At 36.0% G+C, this 23,166-nt stretch overlaps 1 protein-coding gene and 1 pseudogene across 5 annotated transcripts in view; one reads left to right on the top strand and one right to left on the bottom strand.

Moving 5' to 3' along the window:
- The window catches only part of ERMP1 (endoplasmic reticulum metallopeptidase 1), a 61,837-nt gene that overhangs the window by 36,688 nt on the left and 1,983 nt on the right, over window positions 1–23,166 (top strand). For 2 of the 5 annotated variants that reach the window (XM_054583105.1, XM_054583101.1), the window contains exons 11-15: window positions 4,550–4,702; window positions 7,181–7,383; window positions 7,918–8,033; window positions 15,943–16,106; window positions 16,234–19,089. In XM_054583105.1, coding sequence (XP_054439080.1) covers window positions 4,550–4,702; window positions 7,181–7,383; window positions 7,918–8,033; window positions 15,943–16,106; window positions 16,234–16,398 — 801 coding nt within the window. In that variant the 3' untranslated portion in view covers window positions 16,399–19,089. Of the gene's footprint in view, window positions 1–4,549; window positions 4,703–7,180; window positions 7,384–7,917; window positions 8,034–15,942; window positions 16,107–16,233; window positions 19,090–23,166 lie in introns of those variants that run through there. The other 3 variants (XM_054583103.1, XM_054583104.1, XM_054583106.1) reach the window with 3 other exon arrangements.
- LOC129078309 (ribonuclease P protein subunit p30-like) lies at window positions 980–1,786 on the bottom strand (annotated as a pseudogene).

Below are 23,166 nucleotides of genomic sequence, written 5' to 3'. Positions count from 1 at the left end.
TATATTAAAAAGAACTGAAATATTCTTAGATTCCTAGAATAAATCTCACCATGTCATGGTATACTATTTTAATGGTTTCTCTTTACCAGTATTTTATTTAAGTATCTATATTCATAAGTGAGAATGGTACAAAGTTTTCTTTTTGAAATGATTTTTTCTCTGACTTTGTCCTTTTTCTCAGTTAAAGAATTATTGATATCAATAGCAAAAATACATATATTTGCCAAAAAGGCTATTCCTACCTAATATAATAATCCTCCTCTTAAAAAATTATTTCTAAAGTTGGTTAAGTCTAATGCTTTGATATTCTTAATATAACTATTAGGAAAAATCAGTATTAGATTTTCAGGGGCGTCCACGTCAAAGGAGGGAATCGTATCTCAAGGACATCATGGAGGTAAGAAGCAGCAGAGGAGGCGGCCAAGTGTGATTTTAGGTGCACTTTCCTTCTCCTTCTACAAATTTTATAGCAAGTCCTTTTAGAAAAAACTTTGACTTGATGAACGTAATAAAACAGAGGCTTACAACGAGAATAGATCAACTAAAACCCAATCCCATAATATAAGTTTTAAGTCTCAAAAATAACCACTCCTTGAGTAGTAAGATTGAAAAAACAATGTGTATCAAGCAGAAAAGCATGAGTTTTTCAATGAACAAAGAACATTTTTAAAGTCTTTTGAAATATCAGAACATCTTCTAATTTATACCTGGTGTTTTATCACTTACACAAAGAGTATACACTAGACTCTTTTTATCTTATAGTACCTGAATTTATTAAGCGGAGTCTTTTTTTTTCCCCCTAAACGCTTCACCAGGTTTGTCTGTTAGTTCAATGGCTTGAATATAAAATCGTTTTTAGAGACTACCGATTTCTAGCTTCACGTGAAAATAGCAAATCATACAAAGGTTTCATTTCTGTTGTGGCTGATGGACTATAAAAGGGAAGAAGGGAGTGTTGACAGAGACTGAGAGATTCTTTTCAGTCTTCACTCTTCGTTTTTTTGCAAGCTGGAAGAGAATCATCATTTCCTTCTGATGGCCGAGATTTCTTCACTGTGGAAATAATTCCAAAAGCAGTTTTCCTAGTTTCTCCGTGGAGAAGCGCTGCTTGGCAGTTGGTGGACACCGCAGCCTTGGTGTCACTCTAAGAGAGTCCAAACAGCAGCCCTAAGTTTGCAATGTCATACGGTCCTCTTATTTCTAAAGGCCTTTCTGCAGCACTAGATAGAATTACATTCTTTCCTTTGCAGACCTGCATCAAACTGAGGGCACTGGAAATCGTGTACCTTCTTATTATGGAATCTTTGATAGCAGGACTGTAGACAAGTTCAAAGCACACGCCTCGGTCAATTGCCACATTAATTGGAGGTCTTTTGAATTAAAATGGTAGTTTTTCTGTTACAGTTATGCAGACTAAATCCACATCTAAATGTGTACAAGCAACATGAAAAAGTTTTTCTGTCTTTGGAAAAACTGCAACAATATCGTACAGTTAGGCTCTTGAAGAAGTTGCTCTCAAAATGTTGCAGTGAGCTGGATCCGAAACAGTAATTGTCAGTCTAGTTAAAATTTTTATCAGTCTTGATTTTCCCTGTACAGTTGGCAAGGTTGTAAAGAGTTCTGAAACGGCTGTTGGTTTTTCAATTTCCTGTTTTTTTTCTTTAAATTCAACAACGTGATTGATGGCAACAACGGCATAGCCAAGGTGAGCAGCATTCTCCACGAGCCCTCTCAGTGCCTTCAGATCAGAGCCTGCTCGCAGATCCAAATCTGTCAACACCGCCATGCTGAAGTCACAGCTAGAATGATTCCTAATAGTGTGTTTTGAATTTACTAATTAGAGGCCAGTGATACTAAATACATAGTAGTTTTATTAGTGCAGTTGAGCTAATGAAGGAAGACTAACTCTGATGAGGCTTTTTCCATTGTCAGTAAACTACCTTACTGCTAACACAGCAAAGTTCATTAACTGAGTTTGTCTCCTTGAATGATGTGTGATGTACACTTATGACACCCAAAATGTCTTTATTTAGCAAGTAATGAAAGAGTATCACAGGTTTGTCATTTTGTTTTATTGGTGTTCTGCCTTCGGGGAGAGTCCTACCTTTGCTACCACCGTTTTTCTTCCCTGGGGCTCTCCAGAGGGAAGAACAGATACGATGCAGGGTTAACAGCCAGGCTCCCATTTGTTAGAGCAAGCTCCAAGCAGAGTTCTGCCCTTGGCATGGTGTAAACACTCTCCGGGACTCAGGACTCTGGCCTGGCCCCTCTAGCAGATGCAGATGCAGATGCAGGTCTCTGTTGTGTGGCACTTTTCACTGGACTTTTTAAGAACAAGAAATAGTTACTGAACATGTATAGGTACACTCTGAAATTTGAGGCTAGGGGACCAAATAGAAACGGTAGTTTTGGCTTAATTATCATTCCTTCCTCCATGGAAATGATAGTGAGCTTTTTCATATTGATAAAGTGAAGGGCATCTTATGTGGAGGAGGTTAGCATCTAGAGAGAGCAGGTGAGAACACCACATGCAAGAACAGCATTACCCATGGAAGTCCCTTAAATATCCAATATATAGATGTACATGCAACGGCATAAATAGTCCTGTAGATTGATTCATATGCACACTACTTTTGAGGTCAGTTTTGCTAGTCCTACAAGAAATTGGAGCATACAGCTATTTTTACCTTTAATACAGTGATTAAGTCCTTACAGGTATTTGCTGCGGTAGGTGGAAAAATCCTAAAATATTCCTTGTTGCCTTAGGGTTTACTTATTTTTGTTTATATATTAACCCTTTAAATCCTCTGTACTTGTTACTAGATAGGTTTGCTGTTGTGAGGATTAAAGATGGTGGAATTTTGTCATATGTAAATTAGATTCTAACCTAGAGTTGGCTAAGTTATGAACTGGACCTCCCAGAGTATTTAAGTCATAGTCAGTGAATGGGCATTTCAACTCTGTTGCATATGGAAGGATTCAAAATGAACTCTTGAGAACTTCCCTGTAGAAACTGAAAATGACCGCAAAGCATGGAATCTTGGAAACCAAGAAAGAGGGTTAAAGTATATTATCTATTTTATTGGGAAAACTTTCAGAGAGTGTGTCTTGGAACACTTTAAAACCTCATTTAATTTTCATTATGTGAAATAGCTCTGCTGCTCTTTGATGCTGTGGCTTATTCTCATTATAATATCTTATGTGTAGCAGTGTTAAAGATAGTGGTTTATTAGTAAAGTGAGCTCAGTCTCTTTGGATTATGGAGAATTGAACCACAGTGCTTATTTCAGAGAGCCTTTTTTTTTAATCCTTGGGGATTTATTAAATATATTTGCTAGAAAGCAATTAAATACAAGTGATCAGTTAAACAGGTTTTTTGGGGGGGTTGTCCTGTGCTGGGGCTGTTGTGGTTATATTGATTAAAGGAGGGTAGCAAATTGTGTTTTGTTAACTCACTGTCTTGAGTCCTTGGGAACTTACTTCTTTTCTCCCAGTGTAAAAATATAAGATCTTTTACCTAAGACCAGTATTGTTTTGCTGGAGATTGTACTGGTTGGGATATTGTTACACTGTAGATCCAAAATTTTTTAACTTTATATAGTAGTGTATATAGTAGGTTATGAATATTTGCTTCATTTTTCTATTTTCATCTCAAAAATATTTTCATATTTAATGTTCTTTTCTACTTATTGGCCCTAGAGGGTGGATGATAAGAGGGAGAAGGCAAAAGGGGGAGCTGGAATTAGATCGTGGTTTCTCAAAGTAGCTCCTTCAGCACCCCTAAGGGATTTTACTCATGTGTGCCCCCTACAACTTCTAATTCAGTGATTTCATTACAATTAATAAACATATCTAGGATGTTCTGGTTGCCCACATTGAGACTGAGATGCTTTTCTTGCCCAACTTCAGATTTGTTGTTTTAATTGTTGTTGGCTTTGGTGAACTTGGCGTTGAAGGGGAGGGACAGTACTACTTTGTATTTGCCATTTTTCCTCACATGCAGGAACACAGGCAAAGTCTAGAAAGTACATCTAAATGCTAGTTTAGATGAATCCAACATCATGGCACAGTATAAAAGCATTATGAGTGAAATGTGAGTTTTATTGAAACAGGCCATCTTATGCTTAAAAGCTTGCCTCTGTTTCTTTAATAGAAGTCTGATGTCATGATTTTGGTAGTTAGATAGTCTGCTATGCAGTGTTAACAGCTCATTGGTAAAATAGGAAATAAGATGATGGTTTGGTGCTGGATCTGTATCCTCTAGTCTCTTTGCCAACTGAGCAGAGACACTGTTTCAGTTTCTTTTTTTCCCTGTTGCTGTCTGGCCACCTGTCAAAAAGACACCATCATGGCAGATGTGGGCATTTCTCATTTATCTAGGTTCCAACTTGTGATGGAAATCCCTTATAATTAGTGTTTTGTTTACTGGGTGTTGGCACTTGCTGATTTTCTTCATTATCTGTCAGATAATACCTGCTAGAAAATAAAGTCAGTTAAAGCCACTCTTCTGCCAATTGTAATTTTGCTATTTTTGTGTTTTGTGTTTTAGATTAACTTTATCTACCTTGCCAAAAGCACGAAAAAAACCATGCTAACTTTAACGTTGGTATGTACAGTTACATTTTCCCTTGTGTGCAGTGGAACTTTTTTCCCATACAGCTCCAATCCTGCCAGTCCAAAGCCAAAGAGAGTGTTTCTTCAGGTAAGAGCAGTTTTGCCTGAGCTATTTGAAATTCTGGAGAGGAAAGCTTTGTGTGTTTTGAGCTTCACTAGTCAACAGGAAAACCAACTGACATTTCTGTTGTAGACCTATTTAGTTGTACTTGACCATTTTGTGTAAGACAATGAGGAAAAGATTGCCCATCAAGAGGCATTCTTACCAGCTGGACATACTTCTCCAAGGGATCAAATTAGAGATATCTGCTTGTTTTTTTTTTTATTAGTGTTCAAATTGTAAAAATGCACCTATTTTGAAAAATGAGGAAATATGTATCATGGAGTAATGAGCTTTTAGGAGTACAGATTTTAAAAATGTCTGCAGACCAGTAAAAATCTGAACTATAAACTGGCAAAATAAAATAGATATTTTAAAATGCTAGTAAAATTGATCTTAGGTAATGCTCAAAGTAATATGTGACAAGGAAAACAATTTAAAAAGGGTTTAATAAAATGAGATTTAGAACTTTCTTAGATTTCAAGTTCTTTTGCAAACGTTTTAGAACTGGTACGGTAAAGCAGGAAAAAGGACTTGTTTTATTTCCAGCCACCTCCTCTGTTAGAGGTTGTGGGCTGGCCCTGCAAAAACGCCAGGGGTCACAACCTAGAGAATTATTCAAGGACCTGAATGAGTGATAATATTCGAACTTAAATATCAGAGAGCACATTTTGAAAAGGGCCTGCTATTCATTGTTTGTATTCCTGAATGACATAGTGATATACTTTTTTAAAAAAGTCCTCACATGATGATATGTTTATTGATTTTAAAGAGCAGCGGTGTGGGGGAGGAGAAGGGAAAGAGAGAGAGAAACATTACTGTGAGAAATATCAGTCAGTTGTCTCCCATATGTGACCTTGCAAGGGATAAAACCCCGCAACCTTTTGGTGTATAGGATGATGCCCCAACCAACTGAGCAACCTGGCCACGGCGCATAGTGATAGAATTTATGTGACATTTTACAATTTGCAAAACCTTTGGCAAAGGACAGCTAGTTTTTAGGAGATTTAATGTTTGCCATGATCGTTAATTTAAAAAAACTTTAAATTATAGTTAACATACAATATTTTATTAGTTTTAGGTGTAAAACAGTGTCTTGCTAATTTTTATAGTTGATTCCATCAGTAATATTTAGGAAAAGCCATAGTTTTATTTTTTAAAACCTCTATTTTGGTTGGTTGTGGGGTTTGCTTCTTCCTCAATGCCAGAAGTTGGTGAACTTTTCCTGTATAGGGCCAGATAATAAATATTTTAAGATCTTCCAGCCATGTGTTCTCTGTCACAGCTGCTGTTTTTACAGAATGAAAGCAGCCATAGACAATGCCTAAGCAAATGAATATGGCCGTGTTCCAATAAAGCTTTATTTATACAACTGGTAGTGGGCCATTTGGCCTGTCAGCTATAGTTTACCAACCCCTGCCCTCTGCAGTCCTTTTTCTTTTCCTCTTTGATATTCTTCAGACTGCTTTCTGTTGTTAATAAAGCTATTCCAGATGGAACATGGTACCTTTTCATCTGTTAGGCACAAGTCTGTCATCTAGCAGTAAGCTGTGATTCCTGTTTTTCTCTGCATCTGTAACACTGAAACGGAAGTTTGTTGTACATGTATATACTACTTGTTTTAAGTTCTCATCTAAAAGGAGTTTAGTGTTCATGGTGTTCAAAATTTTTATATGAAATTTAAATATATATTTGTAAAAATAAAACAATAAAATATATTTGTAAAAAATAATAAAACAAACTAATAAAACAGTCCATCATTGAGTTTAAAAGAAAGAACATTAGCAGTATCTAAGAAAACTCAAGTGTTCCTTCTTGATCCAACTCTTTCTGTCCCTCTACCTCTCCTCATCCCCCAAAGAAGTAATCACCCACTATCTTGAAGTTTGGAGTTAATCATTACCTTACTTTTATTTTACCATATATGTATGAATCCCTAAAAAACAATGTATAGTTTGCCTGTTTTTGAACTTCTTATAGGTAAAGCCATACTCTAAATATTCTTTTGCTCAAGAGCATGTGAGAATCTTCCACGTTGATTTCTGTTGCTGTAGTACATTATTTTTCGTTGCTGAATAGACTTTTGTTGTAGGATGGTGCTCCAGTTTGTCTGCCCACTCTCCTGTTAGGAGACATTTGGGTTGTTTGCAGTTCTTGCTAAGATGGGTAATGCTATTGAGTCAACACTCTTGTACTTAGCAAAAGTTTTTCTAAGGTACATATTCCGGAGTGGGATTGCTGGCTTGAAGGGTATGTGCATGTTAACTTTATTAGGTAATGCTACACAGTTTCCTAAAGTAATTGTGCCAGCATGCACTCCCACCAGCAGTATATGAGGGTCCCTGTTGCTCCACAGCCACCTCATTTCTTGGTCTGGTCAGGCTTACTCATTTTTGTTAGTCTGGGGTGAGGATGTGGGTGAGAGGGTTGAAACAGTAGTTTTCTCATTAGTCTTGCTCTTTTTAGCATATGACAAGAACATTTCATGACTTGGATGGAAAAGTGGTTAAACGGGACTCTGGAATATGGATCAATGGGTTTGATTACACTGGAATGTCTCATATAACACCTCACATTCCGGAGATCAATGACACCATCCGAGCTCACTGTGAGGAGAACGCACCCCTCTGTGGTTTTCCGTGGTATCTTCCAGTGCACTTTCTGATCAGGTTGGTTCACTACTTTTCTGCTTTAGTAGGGATTTAGTTTGTTCTCAGGTCCTGTCACTGTAGCAGCACTTCATTATTTAAACTGGTTAACAGAGAAATCAAGTGCCATTTATATTCTTTTTTTTCTATCACTGCAAAAGTTCTGTTTCTTTAGTGGGATGAGCCACTTGGAAGTATAGTTTTGCTTTATTCAAATTTACAAAGTTTTTCCTTTAGAAATCTCAGTAGTTAGAAAGGGTAGCCCTCTGAACTAATCTAACAGCAATTAAGCATCAAGTTCAAATTGTTTCATTTCTGGGAAGTTTTTATTGTTTGTCAGTGAAGATTAGATGAGAAAAAATAGTTTGGGTAGTGGAATCAAAATCACCTTGGGTCCTTTATTCTTTGGGAAGGTTTTATTCTGCAATAATCTGGGCTTCAGAGGAATTAGCAATAATATCGATCAGTTTATTTTCATGCCCCAATATGTGTTTCATATATTCTGAACACAACCATCCTAAATATTATTGATATATTGAATTCCTTTTCAAATAGGAAAAATTGGTACCTTCCTGCCTCAGAAGTTTCTCCAAGAGAACCTGTTCATTTCAAACTTGTATCCAAAGAACAGACACACTGGGATTCTATACGGCTGACCTTTGAAGCCTCAGGTGAGTCATAGGAGTTTTCTCTTTTTGTCTTCAGTTCTTAAAATTTTTAATAAGCATGTACCTCTTCCCTCAAATTTATAACAGTGACCAGCAGCTTAGTGTTTCTAGAAGCAAGTACAGCTGATTAGGATTTTTTAAAGCAAATTTAACAGACTTTATATAGAGAGAAGTTTTAAGTTTACAGAAAAATTGAGCATGAAGTGGAGTTCCCCCCTCTCCCACCCTCTCAGCTTTCCCTATTATTAACATCTTGTATTAGTGTGATACATTTCTTGTAAATGATGAGCCAGTATTGACACATGATTGTTAACTAATGTCCTCAGTTTACTTTAAGGTTCAGTTTTACTCTTTGTGTTGTATAGTTCTGTGAGTTTTGACAAATGTATCCACCGTTACAGTGTCATACAGAGTAGATTCACTGCCCTAAAACCCACCTGTGCTCCACTTATTCATCCCTCTCTCCTTCCCACTCCCCCTGGCAATCACTGATCTTTTTAATGTCTTTATTGTTTTGCCATTTTCAGAATATCATATAGCTTGACTCGTACAGGAGTGTAGCCTTTTTAGATTGGCTTCTTTCATTTAGCAATATGCATTTAAGGTACCTTCATGTCTTTTAGAGGCTTGATAGCTTTTTTTTTTAATTGCCAAATAACATTATGAATGTACCACAGTGTATCCATTCACCTGCTGAAGAACATGGTCGCTTCCAGTTTTTGACAATTATGAAGTAAGCCCCTATAAATATTTGTGTGCAGGTTTTTGTGTAGATGTAGGTTTTTCAACTTACTTGGATAACTACCTAGGAGTGCAATTGCTGGATGGTATGGTAAGCCTCTATTTACCTTTGTAAGAAACTGCCAAACTGTGTCCAGAGTGGCTGTACCATTTTCCTTTCTTACCAGCAATGAATGAGAGTTCCTGTTGCTCTGCATCCTCAACAGCTTTTGGTGCTTTTAGTGTTTCAGATTTTAGCTGTTCTGGGAGACAGGCAGTGCTAGCTCATTGTTTTAATCTGCAGTTCCCTAATGATACATGATAGTTAACATCTTTACATATGCTCTTCTGTATATCTTCTTTGGTGAGGTGTCCTGATCTTTTGTCTGTTTATTAATTGGGTTGTTTGTTTTCTTATTGTTGAAATTTAAGAATTCTTTGTATATATGGATATAAATCCTTTATCAGATAGATAAGTGCTTTACAAGTATTTTCTCCTAGTCTGGCTTGCCTGCCTTTTATTCTTTTAATAATGTTTTTCACAGAACATAACTTTTAAATTTAGTGAAGTCCAACTTAAATCAGTTTTTCTTTCATGGATCATGCTTTTGGTATTGTATCTAAAAATCACTGCCAAATCCAATGTCTCTAAATTTTCTCCAGTGTTATCTTCTAGAAGTTTTTTAGTTTTGTGTTTTACATTTAGGCCTACATTTTGAGTTAATTTTTGTGAAAGATATGAGGTCTGTGTCTAGATTCATTTCTTTTGCATGTGGATTTCAAGTTCTAGTACTGTTTGTTGTAGACTATCGTGTTACCATTGAATTACCTGTTTCTTTGTGAAGCCTCTGCTGATTATATTTGTGCGGTTCCATATCTGGGCTCTTTATTCTGTTCTACTTTTCTATTTCTCTATTCTTTTGCCATTACTGCATTGCCTTGATTACTATAGCTGTAGGGGTTGGGCAGAATCAGTCCCCAATAACTTTATTTTTCTTCAGTATATTGTTTATCTTTTGTCTCTCCACATTCCAGTGTGTTGATATCGATGAAATAACTTTCTGGAGTTTTGATTGGAGTTGGATTGACTCTATAGACTGTTGGGGAAAATGACATCTTTACAATTGGACTCTTCCTCTCCATGACATAGGATGTCTATTTATATCTTGTTTGATTCCTTTTACCAGAGTTTTGTAGTTTTCCTCAAATAGATTTATACCTAAGTATTTCATTTTGGGGGGTACTACTGTGAATAGTGTTGTTCACTGATGGTATTTAGGAAAGAAACCGACTTTTGTATATTACCCTTATACCTTACAATCATGCTGTAATTGTTTATTAGCTCAAGTTTTTTGTTGATTCTTTTGAATTTCCTACACATACATGATCAAGTCATCTGCAAACAAAGTTTTATTTTTTCCTTCCCAGTCTTTATACACTTTATATCATTTTCTCGCCTTACTGCATTAACCAGGACTCCCAGTATGATTTCAAAAAGGAGTAGTAAGAAGGGACATCTTTGCCTTGTTTCTGATTTAATGAGAAAGCTTCTAGTTTCTTACTGAGTATGAGATTAACCGTAGATTTTCTGTAGATGTTCTTATCAGGGCGAGAAAGTCCCCATCTCTTTTTAGTTTGCTGAGAGTGTTTATTGTAAATGGATGTTGGATTTTGTCAAATGCTTTTCTGTTAATATAATCATGTAATTTTTCTTCTTTAGTCTGTTGATGTGATGGATTACATTAATTTTCACATGTTGAACTTACTAATTTTGCATAATGAATACATCCCACTTGGTTATAGTTTATAATTTTTTATGCGTTGTTGAATGTGATTTGCTCATATTGAGAATTTTTGCATCTATATTCATGAGAGAGACTGGTTTATAAGTTGTAACATTTTTGTGTGTTTGGTATTAGGGTAATGCTGGCCTCATAGAATTAGATAGAAGTATTCTCTCTGCTCCTATCTTCTGAAGATATTGCAGAGAATTGGTATAATTTCTTCTTTAAATGTTTGGTAGAATTCACCAGCGAGCCTACCAGAAGCTGATTTGGTTTGTTTTGTTTTTTCTGTTTTGCAAAGTCATTAATTATTGGCTCAAATTTTTTAAAAATATTTTTTTAATTTACTTTTGGCGAGGGGGGAGGGAGAGAAACATCAATGTGTGGTTGCCTCTTGTGCGCCCCCTAATGGGGGACCTGGCCTGCAATCCAGGCATGTGCTTGACTGGGAATTGAAGTGGTGACCCTTTGGCTTGTAGGCCAGCACTCAATCCATAGAGCAACACCAGCTGGGGCTGATTCAGTTTCTTTTATAAATATAGGACTATTTGGAATATTTCTTCTTGTGTGGCTTTTGGCAGGTTGTCTTTGAAGGAATTGACCTGTTTCATCTGGGTTACCAAGTTTGTGGGCAGAGTTAGTTCATAATATTCTTTTATTATTCGTTTACTGTCCATGGGTTCTGTAGTGATTACCTCTTTTTTCATTCCTGAGATTAGTAATTTATGTCTTCTCTTTTTTCTTAGCCTGGCTAGAGACTTATCAATTTTATTGATCTTTCCAAAAGAACAGTGTTTTATTTCATTGATTTTTCTCTGTTGATACCCTGTTTTAATGTCATTGATTTGTGCTGTAATTTTAATACAGTATGTCCTCACTTAATGTTGTAGGTTGGTTCTTGGAAACTGACTTTAAGTTAAATGACTTATAACAAAAGCAGTTGTACCATAGGCTAATTGATATAAACAAAAGTTAAGTTCCTATGGCGTATTTGTGGTCACAGAAACATCCCCAAAGCCTGGGAAAATGAAACAAGGGCTTAGGATTGAAGCAGCAACAGGAGACCCTGGGCGAGGCGGCCATTGGCTCACCGGACAATCAGAGAAAAGGGGGCCTTGGAGACAGAATGAGGGGGTTAGCTCAGGAAAAGCTGCTGCTGGCCATTGCTCCCCTGGCTGCAAGTCCTGTGGAGATCCTTAGAATTTGGGAGGAAAAAAATTAATTGAAAAGGAGATTTGAATGAGCGTGCCCCCAAGGAGAGCACAGCTGATGTGCAGTTTTACGTTTTTTTTTGAAGTCCAGTTTATCAGGTTTTTCTTTCAGAATTAGTGCTATGTCCTTGCCAAAAAATCTTGCCTATCTAGAGGTCACACAGATAGAGTGTTTTATTTTAGAAACTTTATAGCTTTAGTTTTTATGTTTAGGCCTATGATCCATCTTGAATTAATTTTTGTGTATGAGGGTAGAGGTCAGGGTTTTTAGTAGTTAACCAATGGAATGAAGTACTTATGGGAATTAAATGCCTTCACTGACACTTCTGCAGGTGAATACTTTTGTTCACTAGGGTTTTAAAATGTAATTAGAAATGAATTTATCTTGCTCTTACTGGTTTTCTTGTTCATGCGATAAGTACTTCTAATTTCATTTAATCATCAGCCTGTGAAGAGGAAGCACACATGCACACACACAAATCCAAACCTTTCTCTATCCTTTATGCAGTTTGGAGAATTGCAGTAAAATACAGGTTCCTGGCAGGCAAGGTGCACACCCTCTGCCCTGTGTTTTGTGATTACAGATGTCAAAAAATCAGAAAAATAAAATTGACTCTATATGTGTATGTTTTTGCACCAGTTACCACACTTTATAGAAGCTTTATAGATTAGTAATTGGGTCAGTTAAGATCTTTTGTAGTTTTTGTTTTTCAGTGTTTTCCTTGCTAATTTTACATGTTTGTTTTTCCATATGAACTTTAGTATTAAGTCTAATATTAAACCTACTGCTAATTGGTATTTGGGGGATACGATACACTTATAAATTAAGGAGAGCCGACATTATAATGTTGAGTCTCCCTATCCATGAACTTGGACTGTCTTTTTATTTATGTACTTATTACTTTGGACTGTCTTTTTATTTATTTACTTACTACTTTTGTGTCTATCAAGACTGTTTTAAAATTTTTCTCATCTAGGTTTTGTTGCTATTATAATTGGCGTTTCCTCTACCAGTGTGTCTTTTAACTTGTTATATTAATACTTTGTTACGTTAATAAAATGACCTTTGTATGTCAGTTTTATATTTTGTTACCTTACTGAATTGTTTATTTTTATTATTGTTTAAATTATTTATTTGAGAGAGAGAAACATCAACTTGTTGTTCCACCTCTTTATGCATTCATTGGTTGATTCCCATGTATGCCCTGGCTGGGAATTGGACCTGCAACTTCAGCATATTGGGACTACACTCTAACCAAGTGACTTACCTGGCCAGGGCAGGCTGATTGATTGATTTTACTTATTCACTTTTAGAGAGAGGAGAAGGGAAGGAGAGAGGGAGAGAAAAACATCAATGTGAGTACATTGATCAGTTGCCTCTTGCATGCCCCCAACTAGGGACTTGGCCTCCAACCCAGGCATGTGCCCTGACTGGGAGTTGAACCAGTGACCTTTTGGTTCACAGGTTGGCACTTAATCCACTGAACCACACCAGCCAGGGCTGAATCTTTTATTTTTTAAGTTAATCATGATACCCTAGCGTTCTCCAGATATACCAGGAATTGCCAAACTTTAAAAGGCCAGATAGTAAATATTTCAGGCTTTGCTGTATGTCTCTGCAGGTTATTTTTTTGTTAATCACTCTTTAAAAACATATAAACCATTCTGAGCCTGACAGCTATACACAAGCAGAACTCACGTATAACTTGTTGACTATTGCACATCAACTGCAAATGTAGTTTTTCTTCTTCTTTACTAGTTCTTATGACTCTGATTTGTATAAATGGCTAATACTTTTAGCATAGTGTACAGTTGTTGAAATAGTAGCATTCTTGCCTTCTTGGTATCAGTACAAAAGTCTCTAGTGTTTTCCCATTATGTACGATAGCCTCAGGACTAAGGGTGATTATTTATCATGTTAAGCAAGCATTCATTAGTTGTCATTTCTAGTGTTTTTATAAAGAATGGTTTTTAATTTCGTGAAAGGCTTTTTTTAAGTCACCTATAATCATAGGTGTTTTCTTCCTTGGATATTTTAATATGGCATAACCCATCAGGTCATGGCCTAATTTTTTCTTACTGTGATGTTGGATGTTTGCTGATATTTTTAGAAATTATGCGTCAGTACTCATGAATGATACTGGTTCATGTGTGTGTTTTGTACCTGTCAGATTTAGGTATCAGTGTTACGCATTATAAATGTAAAAACATTGTAAGTGTACATCATGAAACCAGTCGGTAAGTTTTCCTTAATTTTCACTGCTTTGGAGCAGTTTATGGAGCATTGTAACTATTTGGTTGAAAAGTTGGCTTGAATTTCTCTCTGAAACCACGTAGGCCTGGTGCTTTTTTGTGCAGTAGCTTAACAACTTCTTCTAAGGTAACTGGTCTGCTTAAGCATTCTAAGCTTTAAGTGTAGGTCAGCTGTGTTTTCCTAGAAAAGTATCCATTTCATCTGGGTTTTCGAAGTTACTAATGTAGAGGTCTGCAAAGTAGTCACGTGTGATTTACAAACTTCTGTTTAAATTACTATTCTTATTTCTCTTTTTGCATACTTGGTTTGTTACGCCTTCCCCTGCCACCTCTTTACTAATCAAGTTAGCTAGCGGTTGTCTTAACTTTTTTATTGGTATTATGCTGCAGTTGTCCCAATGTTTCCCTCTTTGCCCAGCCTGCCCATCTTAATTAAAAATAACTTTTGATTGTTTAAGGAAGGCGTTGTGTTCTATTCTCCATTTCATTGGTTTCTGATAGTATTTCCTAACTTGTGCTTTCTTTTTGTTTACTTTGTTGTCCTTTTTTGTCATTTTATTCTTTTTTTACTGAAAAAAAAAAGGCTTATCGCTGTGGATTTTCCTCATCACTGTTTTTACCTGTATCCAATAGTTTCTGGTATGTGTAGTATTTCTTTTATTTAAAAACATTTCTGTAATTTTTGTTTCTATTTCCTCTTTTACCCATGAGCCTTAAATAGACCTTCTAATTGATTTCCAGGTAGAAAGCTGTTTTGTTGATTATTTCAAGTTTTATTGAATTTTGATCTGTTATTTATAATCTCAATTTTATAGAACTTTGATATTTTTTTGTGACCTAAGATTTTTATGAATGTTTTATGCCTACTTGAGATGATATATCCTGTATTATCATGTAAAGTTTGATACATATATTACATAGTCTACTAAACTGATCATTTTGTTCAGGTCTTTTATGTCAGTTTTTTGTTCAATTGATGTTTTCTAGTGATGGAATATTACAGTCTCTTATATTTCTATGTATATACCTTGCATCTCCTATAGTTTTGCTTCATAAAGTAGTTGCTAATTTGGTGTACAGAATTAACAATTTTTATGTGAATTACAGCTTTTAGTGCTTTTTGTCTTGAATTTTCTTCTGACATCAGAGGTTTTTTTAAATTGTGTCCACTTGACTGAATTATTTCTGTTCACACCTTTATTTTTACCTTTTCTGAATCTCTTTAAGTATGTTCCTTGAATATTAGGTCAGCTTTGTAAGCCAAGTGGAAAACATTTTTCTTTTAGTGACTGAGTCAGGCCCATTCACATTTATTTTTGTGACTAATGCTTGCTTTATTTGTTGTAGTCCTTTTTCTGTGGTATCTTTTTTGACCTTCAAGAAATATTTTCTGGCACTTGTTTTATTTTTGTTTTGATCACCTGCTATTTAACTTTTCCCTGTGTGTTAGGTTTTAATGGCATTCTCTCTCAGCCTATACAACAGTGTGTTTACTCCACTTTCCTCTTTCCCTCTTGTTATGTGCAGCATTTGTACATTAGTCTTCCCTCTCATACTTCAATATTTGTCTTAGTAATATATTTGGATATATTAAAATTCCCAGTATCTTTTGCTATAGTTTTTGCAGTTATCTTTGGTTAGATGAAGCTTATTCTGTAGCTGTCTGAAGAAAGGCTCCCTTCAGTGCTCTTGTGATGGGGCCAAGACCTCAACCCGGGGTTCCTCCCGGTGAAGCCTGTGGCTTTCGTGCTGCACCTCCTCACTCACCCTTGTTGATATGCACTAAAAGTCCAAACTGGCCAACCTCCATTAGGTTTGCAGTGAGTGTCTTTAAAGTGATAAAAGGCATGAAATCTATAGTCTGGTTTGGGTGATAACTTAATTGCTTTTCTTGTCGATGCTTTTAAAAATATAGTTGTAACTGATCTTCCATTTATGTTACAGGACCAAGCCATATGTCATTCTATGTTCGAACTCACAAAGGGTCAACACTTTCCCAGTGGTCTCTTGGCAGTGGCACTCCAGTCACAAGTAAAGGAGGGGACTACTTTGTGTTTTACTCCCATGGACTTCAAGCCTCTGCATGGCAGTTCTGGATAGAAGTACAGGTGGGAATTTCCCAGCATTGCTGTTACCATTGGTCAGGTTCCCAGGTGGTATTTGGCAAGTATCAAATACTTAGGATCAGTATTCTGCCTTCAAAGAGCTAGAAAACTTAACTATTTTCTCTGCCAGGTCTTGGAAGAACAGCCGGAGGGAATAGTCACTGTGGCCATTGCTGCCCACTATCTTTCTGGGGAAAACAAGAGATCCTCCCAGCTGGACGCTCTGAAAGAGAAGTTCCCAGATTGGACATTTCCCTCTGCCTGGGTGTGCACCTACAGTCTCTATGTGTTTTAACCTTGTGAAGGAGTTCAAAGTAAGTGTCCAGGGGGATACTTCATATGACATGTTTTCTCCTTATGCTATGTGAATATTTGTAATGTAAGTCAATGAATTTTAATGAGCATATGTTCAAAGAGCTTTGTGGACTAACACTCTTCAGGGTTAAGCACTATAATGATTATGCCGTGGGGTAGTGATACATGACCTTTTTGACACTTGAAAATGCCAGTTTTCTGGCACTTAAGCACATGTGGGTATTGCCACTACACCACCGTGTCATTTTATATGACCTTAAGGACAAAAGCCAACAAACCACTAGAGCATTTGTTCCCTTAGGATCATAAAAGACATTGAAAGTACTACAGGCCCATTGTTAATGAGACAAATGACATTTCCAATTAAAGCCCAAGACCATTTGTTGTGTCAGTGGTGGGTAAATTATCAATCGCTGTAGTAATGATTCCCCTTGAGATTTAACTGTAGGTCGTTAGAAAGCTAGTTCCAAATGGAGTGGGAAGAACCATTGGGCTTTTGAGGTCCCAGTCTGGGCTGAGAGCTGAGTGTGCTTAATGTCTCTGTGGTGAAGCCCAAGACCCCTGATGTGGAAACCTGTGCTGAGTTAGTGCACCTAGCCCTTCTGACAAGTGGTCACTGAGGTCCATCATTATGAAGTTGTTTCAATGCCTCTATCCCTCTGAAACATGTACCCCTGCTCCACCTGACCAATTTAAGAAAGATGAGCATTTGTCCAGCTATATATACCCTCTGGGTTTTCACTGGTTCTTTTGGTTCAGTGTTGTGTCAGTACATGACCTTAACTTCCTTCTTCCGAGCACTGAGTTGCCATGGTGGCTAAGCATTTTATAAATATTGTTCTCTTTGTTTTGTAGGGAGTTTTCCGTTATCCAAGGTTAATCCTTAAAAGCATACTTTTATTGATGCACTGGGCCCTTGTTTTTGCCTGTTTCCAGCCAGCTGAACAGATTGGTTTCTCAGTAACTTGCTGTCCAGCATAGCTGGCTGTTTCGAAAGTTGAGCTTGTGGCTTGTACTGGAACAAGACCCCGCTACCTATAGTTATTGGGGTTCAGATCCTGCATAATGGCAGTCCTAGGCCTTATAGGTGCTTTTGATTTTGAAGAAGATGGCTGTGTAGCTTGTGAGGCCTGATGGATTCTTGGCTCCAGCAGTGGAAGGGCTTGGGGAGTTCGGTGGTAAATGTTGCTTGCTTCATTTTTTTCTGTTAAGAAACGTAAAAAGTTGCACTAATTCTGAGTTGGACAAATTCTGAGTTTTGCAAGCATACCCCCCCCCCCCAACATTTTAAAGAAAAGCTGTAGTAAAAAATTTGAAAATTCACATTTGGATCCATTTGAACAGAGAGTATAGTTAAGTGTACATCACGGGAGGAAATTCTTGAAGCTGCTCATGTGATACACACAAGGTGATTTCTTAATCATATTGCCTAATTCATGACTCTGTTCAACCTGCCTGGGCCTACACATGAGGGCTGCAGCCGAGCTGAAGGGTAACGTGCTGGCTATGACGTGCATGGACGCTTGAGCTGTTGCTTTTATTTATTTTTGACTTTGTAAAACCATACATTATTAGCTTCAAGTGCCTGGCTCCTGCCACATTAATGTCAGGTGGTAATAAAGATGGAAATGTTTATAGTGCAGCTTGTATAGAATCAGTTGTGGAGGAAAAGTTAGAAAAAGTAGTATCTCAATGAATTTCAAAGTACAGTCAGTCCTCCATATTTGTAGGTTCCACATACACAGACGGAGAATATTCAGGGAAAAAAGTTATGCTGTTGCTGACGTGTACTACTTAGTTAGGCCTACCATGGTTCCATCTGTATTGAACATGTAGGCTTTTCCCCTAGTTCTTCCCTAAAAAATATAGTGTAACTACACATGGTATTTACATTGTATTATAAGTAAAGTAGAAATGATTTAGAGGAGGATGTATGTAAGCTATATGCAAATACTATGCTATTTTATATAAGGAACTCAAGCATTCATGGATTTTGGTATCCACACAGATGCTGTAACTCCCCGCCCTGTAGATCCTAAGGGATGACTGTACAAGCATATATTTGCCTCTGTGAGCAAACTGAAATTGATCACCAGAAATTACTCATAGCCCTCCAAGTTTTGTAGAAGGACACTGTATGAATTACAAATGGTTCCTTGTGATATTTTCAGGAATAATCATGGTTTTCATTTTGCCTTTGAATTACATCCTCACATGTAAATGATTCTCTTTTGTTTTCTTTAGCATTATAAAACTTACATACCATGCAAGGTCTTAAAAAGATGCTCACTGGTCTCTGGGCATGCTTAATATTCTGGAAGATTGTTTTAGTGCAGAAATGATTAAGTAACTCCAGTATTCACAGCTCTGTTGGTAAGCATACCACTGTCAGATCAGCAGCCTCTGAGATTAAAGAATTTTTGTTTTCTTTTTTTTTGAGTATCTGGGTCATTTGAATAACTCATTTCTAAAAGGGTCTTTTCAAATTCTAAAACACATCATTTCCTACAAATGTAAGTAGCACAGGGAAAGTGTAAAGAATTGGGATTTTGAAGGAATTCGTTCTTAAAATTTACATGGTTGGACCAAAAAATGATTGTTGTATGAAGTGTGTGTTTCCACAGTTTAGCAGATGTAAATAAGCAGGATAGGATTCCTAAAATGTTACCACCGATGGGGGGGGGGGGGGGGCATAAACCGCCTGCTTACTCAGGAAGAATGTCCATTTCTTTTCACTGGTTTGCTGACTTGAGGACTGTTGCCTTAAAATGTTACCAAAATAAACTTTTTTAATCTACTAGTTAGTATCTTTAACAGAAAAACAGATCTTTATTGTGTTCTCCTTTATCCACATATTTGAAGTTTTTAAAGTTATAAATTTAAAAGGCTCTGTGGACTTGAAATATTAAAAGACCTATATGTGTCATGTGAGCAAAGAATCAACATAAAAATATTTACTTCAACTGGAATCCGTTTTGCTGTGGAATGAGGTTGTGCGTCAGAATTTTACAGAAATTAATGACATTATTTGGTAAGTGTTGAACGTCAGCATATTGAGAAGTTTTAAATCATATCCATTGGTGAAGAAAATCACTGAAGGGCTAATAAAAATGTTCTTTTGTTGGGTAATATAGGAGGGAAGTTTAGAAAAACTCTTTCAGCCAGAGAGCTCATTTCAATCTCTACACAAGGAGAGGCACCACTCCTCCCCAACACACAGTACCCACATCTGTGTGCAAATTACTTAAATTCATGAGTCAGTTTCCTTGAAAACAGTTCAGTACAAGGTGAAACAGCTGAATGACATTCCTAATACACTTTCCCAAATTTATGGCTAATAAAGCCAAAATGCACTTAATGCCTCCTTATGTCAGTTTTTATTTTAAAAATATCCTAGCCAGTTTTGAGATACATCAATACATATTTCTGATACATCAATTGATTTCTAAAAATATGTTGATAATTTCTCCAAGTTTGCTCCTATTAACAACAAGTGAGATTTATCTCAAGGATGCAAAGTTGGTTTAACACCTGAAAAATCAATGCAATATATCATTAATAAAATAAAGGACAACTACCATATGATCCATCTCAACAGATGCTAAAAAGTTTTTTTTAAATTATGAAAAGGTTTTAGGTGTTGTCAGCACAACTAATAATAGGTGAGAACTCCCTCAGTTGAAGGTAACCAGTTAAAAAAATAATTTGTGATGAAAGACTGAATGCTGCTTTTCCTCTAAGATCAGAAAGACGACAAGGATATCCAGTACTTCCACTTATACTGAATATTGTACTGGAGATTCTAGCTGGGGTGGTTTGGCAAGAGGCATCCACAAAAATATTCCAATTAATAAGTAAATTCAGCAGCATTGTAGGATCCAATATTAATATACAGAAATGAACTATTTCTATATATTAACAATTCAAGAATAAAATACTTAAAAATAAGCTTAATGAAAGTACAAAATTTTTATACTGCAAACTATAAACGTTGCTTAAAGAAAGACCATGTTCAAGATTAGCAGGCTTAATATTAAGACAGCAATATCTTTCAAATTGATCTACAGATTGAATACAATTTGTATCAGAATTTTCTATGGAAGTTCAAGGGACCCAGAACAGCTAAAACAATCTTGAGAGATACTTAATACTCACACTTTGAAAACTTACTATAAAGTTGTAACAATAATCAAGACAGTGTGGTGCTGGCATTAAGAGTAGATGTAGATTAATGTGGTATAATTAGTCCTGAAAAAAATCTTCAGTAAATGGTTCTAGGACACTGAATATACACATAACTGAGAATAGAACAAAGACCAAAATGTAGGACTTAGAACTATAAAAATCTTAGAAGAAAACCTTGGCATTAGTCCATTGGCAATGTTACTTCTAACTAGAAGAAATCCTAAGGATTTTATTTTTTGCTTTTATGAAAACTGGTACTAACAGTTTTCAAAAAGTCTTTCAAAAAAGCCAAGTGCCATAACACAAACTTTCAGAAAGCAGAGGATATTCTTCACTTTATGCCATTTTGGCTTACAAAGGTTTCATAGGCATGCTCTACTTTCAGATAGTGGAGGAAACCTGTATCTGATAGAGGTCTAGTATCCAAAACACATAAAAACTCTTGCACATTAACAGAAAGATAAATGACCCAACTGTGAAATGGGCAAAGGATGTGAATATTTTTATCCAAAGACATAAAAATGACTAATAATCATGGGAAGACAGTCATAAGGAAAATGCAAAGCTATGAGATACCATTTCATACATTAACGCAGAGGGCTATAACAAAAAAATACAACAATTAAAAGTGCTGATGGTAGAAACTGGAACCCTCCTCCACTACAAGTAGGAATTTAAAAACAATGGCACAGGCACTATGGGATACAGTTAGTCAGTTTCACAAAAATTATCTTATGACTCAGCATCTCCAAGACAGAACTGAAATCATGTCACACAAAAACTACTTGTACATACAATAGTCAAAAAGTGGAAGCCATCCAATCCCTTAAAGAATGGATAAATAAGTACAGTATATCCAGCCTTAAAAAGGAATGAACTACTGATATACTGAGCTGAACATCATGCTAAGTGAAAGAAGCCAGACAGAAAAAGCTACATATTACATGTTTCCACTTATATGAAATATCCAGAATAGGCAAGTGCATAGACACAGCAGGTTTAGATATATGAAAAAATCAAAATAAGTTTTAATCCCACCTCTTAGAGATGATGCCTGGTCTCTACATTTTTACATAAAAAGTTTTGTTTGGTGGAAGTCATATGTATGCATGATTTTTTATCTTTTTTTCACTATATTTTAAACATTCTCCATGTCATCAACATGGACTGTAGGCATCTAGGATGCTGCCAGCTCTTGATACTCCTAGTCTAAATTGTGTATATAAGTAAATATTAAATCTGAATTTGTAAGTTATTTCATAAGAAAAATTCTAAGAGGTGGAATTTTATAACCAAAAGGATATTTTTGTGGCTTTTATTACACATATACTTTTGCTGTTAACCTGAGATGGTGAATACAAAGTGAAAACCATAAATGTAATGGTTTTATTGCCCTTTACCAAGTTAAAAAAAAAAACACATTACAGAAGCAGCAGCAACTTTAATTACAAGCAGAGGCTGACTCTACCCCCAAAAGATCTTGTTTTGGTATTAGCAAATATAAACTTTGAATATACTGAATTTTTAAATTCATTGGTTAAAATTATGGCTTAAACAGTTGAGATGTGAACCAAGCAAGGCAAAATAGACACAGCAGATTTAGCTATAAAAATTAAAGTATATAACAAATTATCAGAGAAATTTTCTGTGAACTTGCCTTTTTTTTTTTTTGCCTTGGGGCCCACTCATTCCTCCTACTAGTTGAAAACCAAGTATCTTCTAGAAGACTTCATTTATGGCATTAACCACAGAAACACAGCTGCCTTAGTGATCCATGCTTTCAAGAATGCAAGATGAACACAACAGCACATTAGGATGTTTGAAAAGATCACAGCTGTTTACCATGGTAAATCATTTTTATTGACTGAATATTCACACCAAGCACAAAAGTAATGCTAGCTCTTCTCCTAGTGGACCAGGACAGGAGAAGAAATTTCAGCTTAGTTTCTTGTTGAGCTGCATGTACTCACACGGGAAACATTTTCTATCTTAAGATTCAGGGAAAGGTGGTTTAAAAACAAAAGTTTAAATAAAAGTAGCACCAGAAGGACCAGGTATCAATAATCACATATTCCACCCACTGGGGAGATTCAGTATGTGAAATTATTGCACTTGTAATGTAAAAAGTAAATGATAGTAAATTACCAAACCCAATAATTTAAAACAGTTTGATGAATTTTGAACTAAGCAATTTCAAAATGGTTTTCAGTTTCCCGTCAAAGGAAACATGGCTAGGGCAACTAAATCTAGCCATTCACTTTTAAAAAACAAGGATAGAGGACCAAGTTTTAGTTCTAAACTGTAATTGCACTATGAAAAGAGAGGCTGTTTTACATAGTGGTATGAAGTTGGTCCACATCAAATACATTGTTATTATAAAAATAAGTTTTTGTAAAAAATAACATTGCATTCCTTTGTTCAAATTGCACAGTACAAACAAAGCTATCTAAATTAATACTGTTATAAGGTAATTAGAAGTACATACAGTGGATATGTGAAGGAGAATGCAGTTTTCATAATGTATGAAAACTAAAATTTAAGTCATCTAGAAATACATAAAATA

Source organism: Pteronotus mesoamericanus, unplaced genomic scaffold (genome assembly GCF_021234165.1).
Source record: "Pteronotus mesoamericanus isolate MK-2021 breed Mesoamerican mustached bat unplaced genomic scaffold, CSHL_Meso_final contig_73, whole genome shotgun sequence".
Classification (NCBI taxonomy): domain Eukaryota; kingdom Metazoa; phylum Chordata; class Mammalia; order Chiroptera; family Mormoopidae; genus Pteronotus; species Pteronotus mesoamericanus.
The sequence above is the reverse complement of the archived record's forward strand: the minus strand, read 5'-3'. Positions and strand labels throughout refer to the sequence as shown.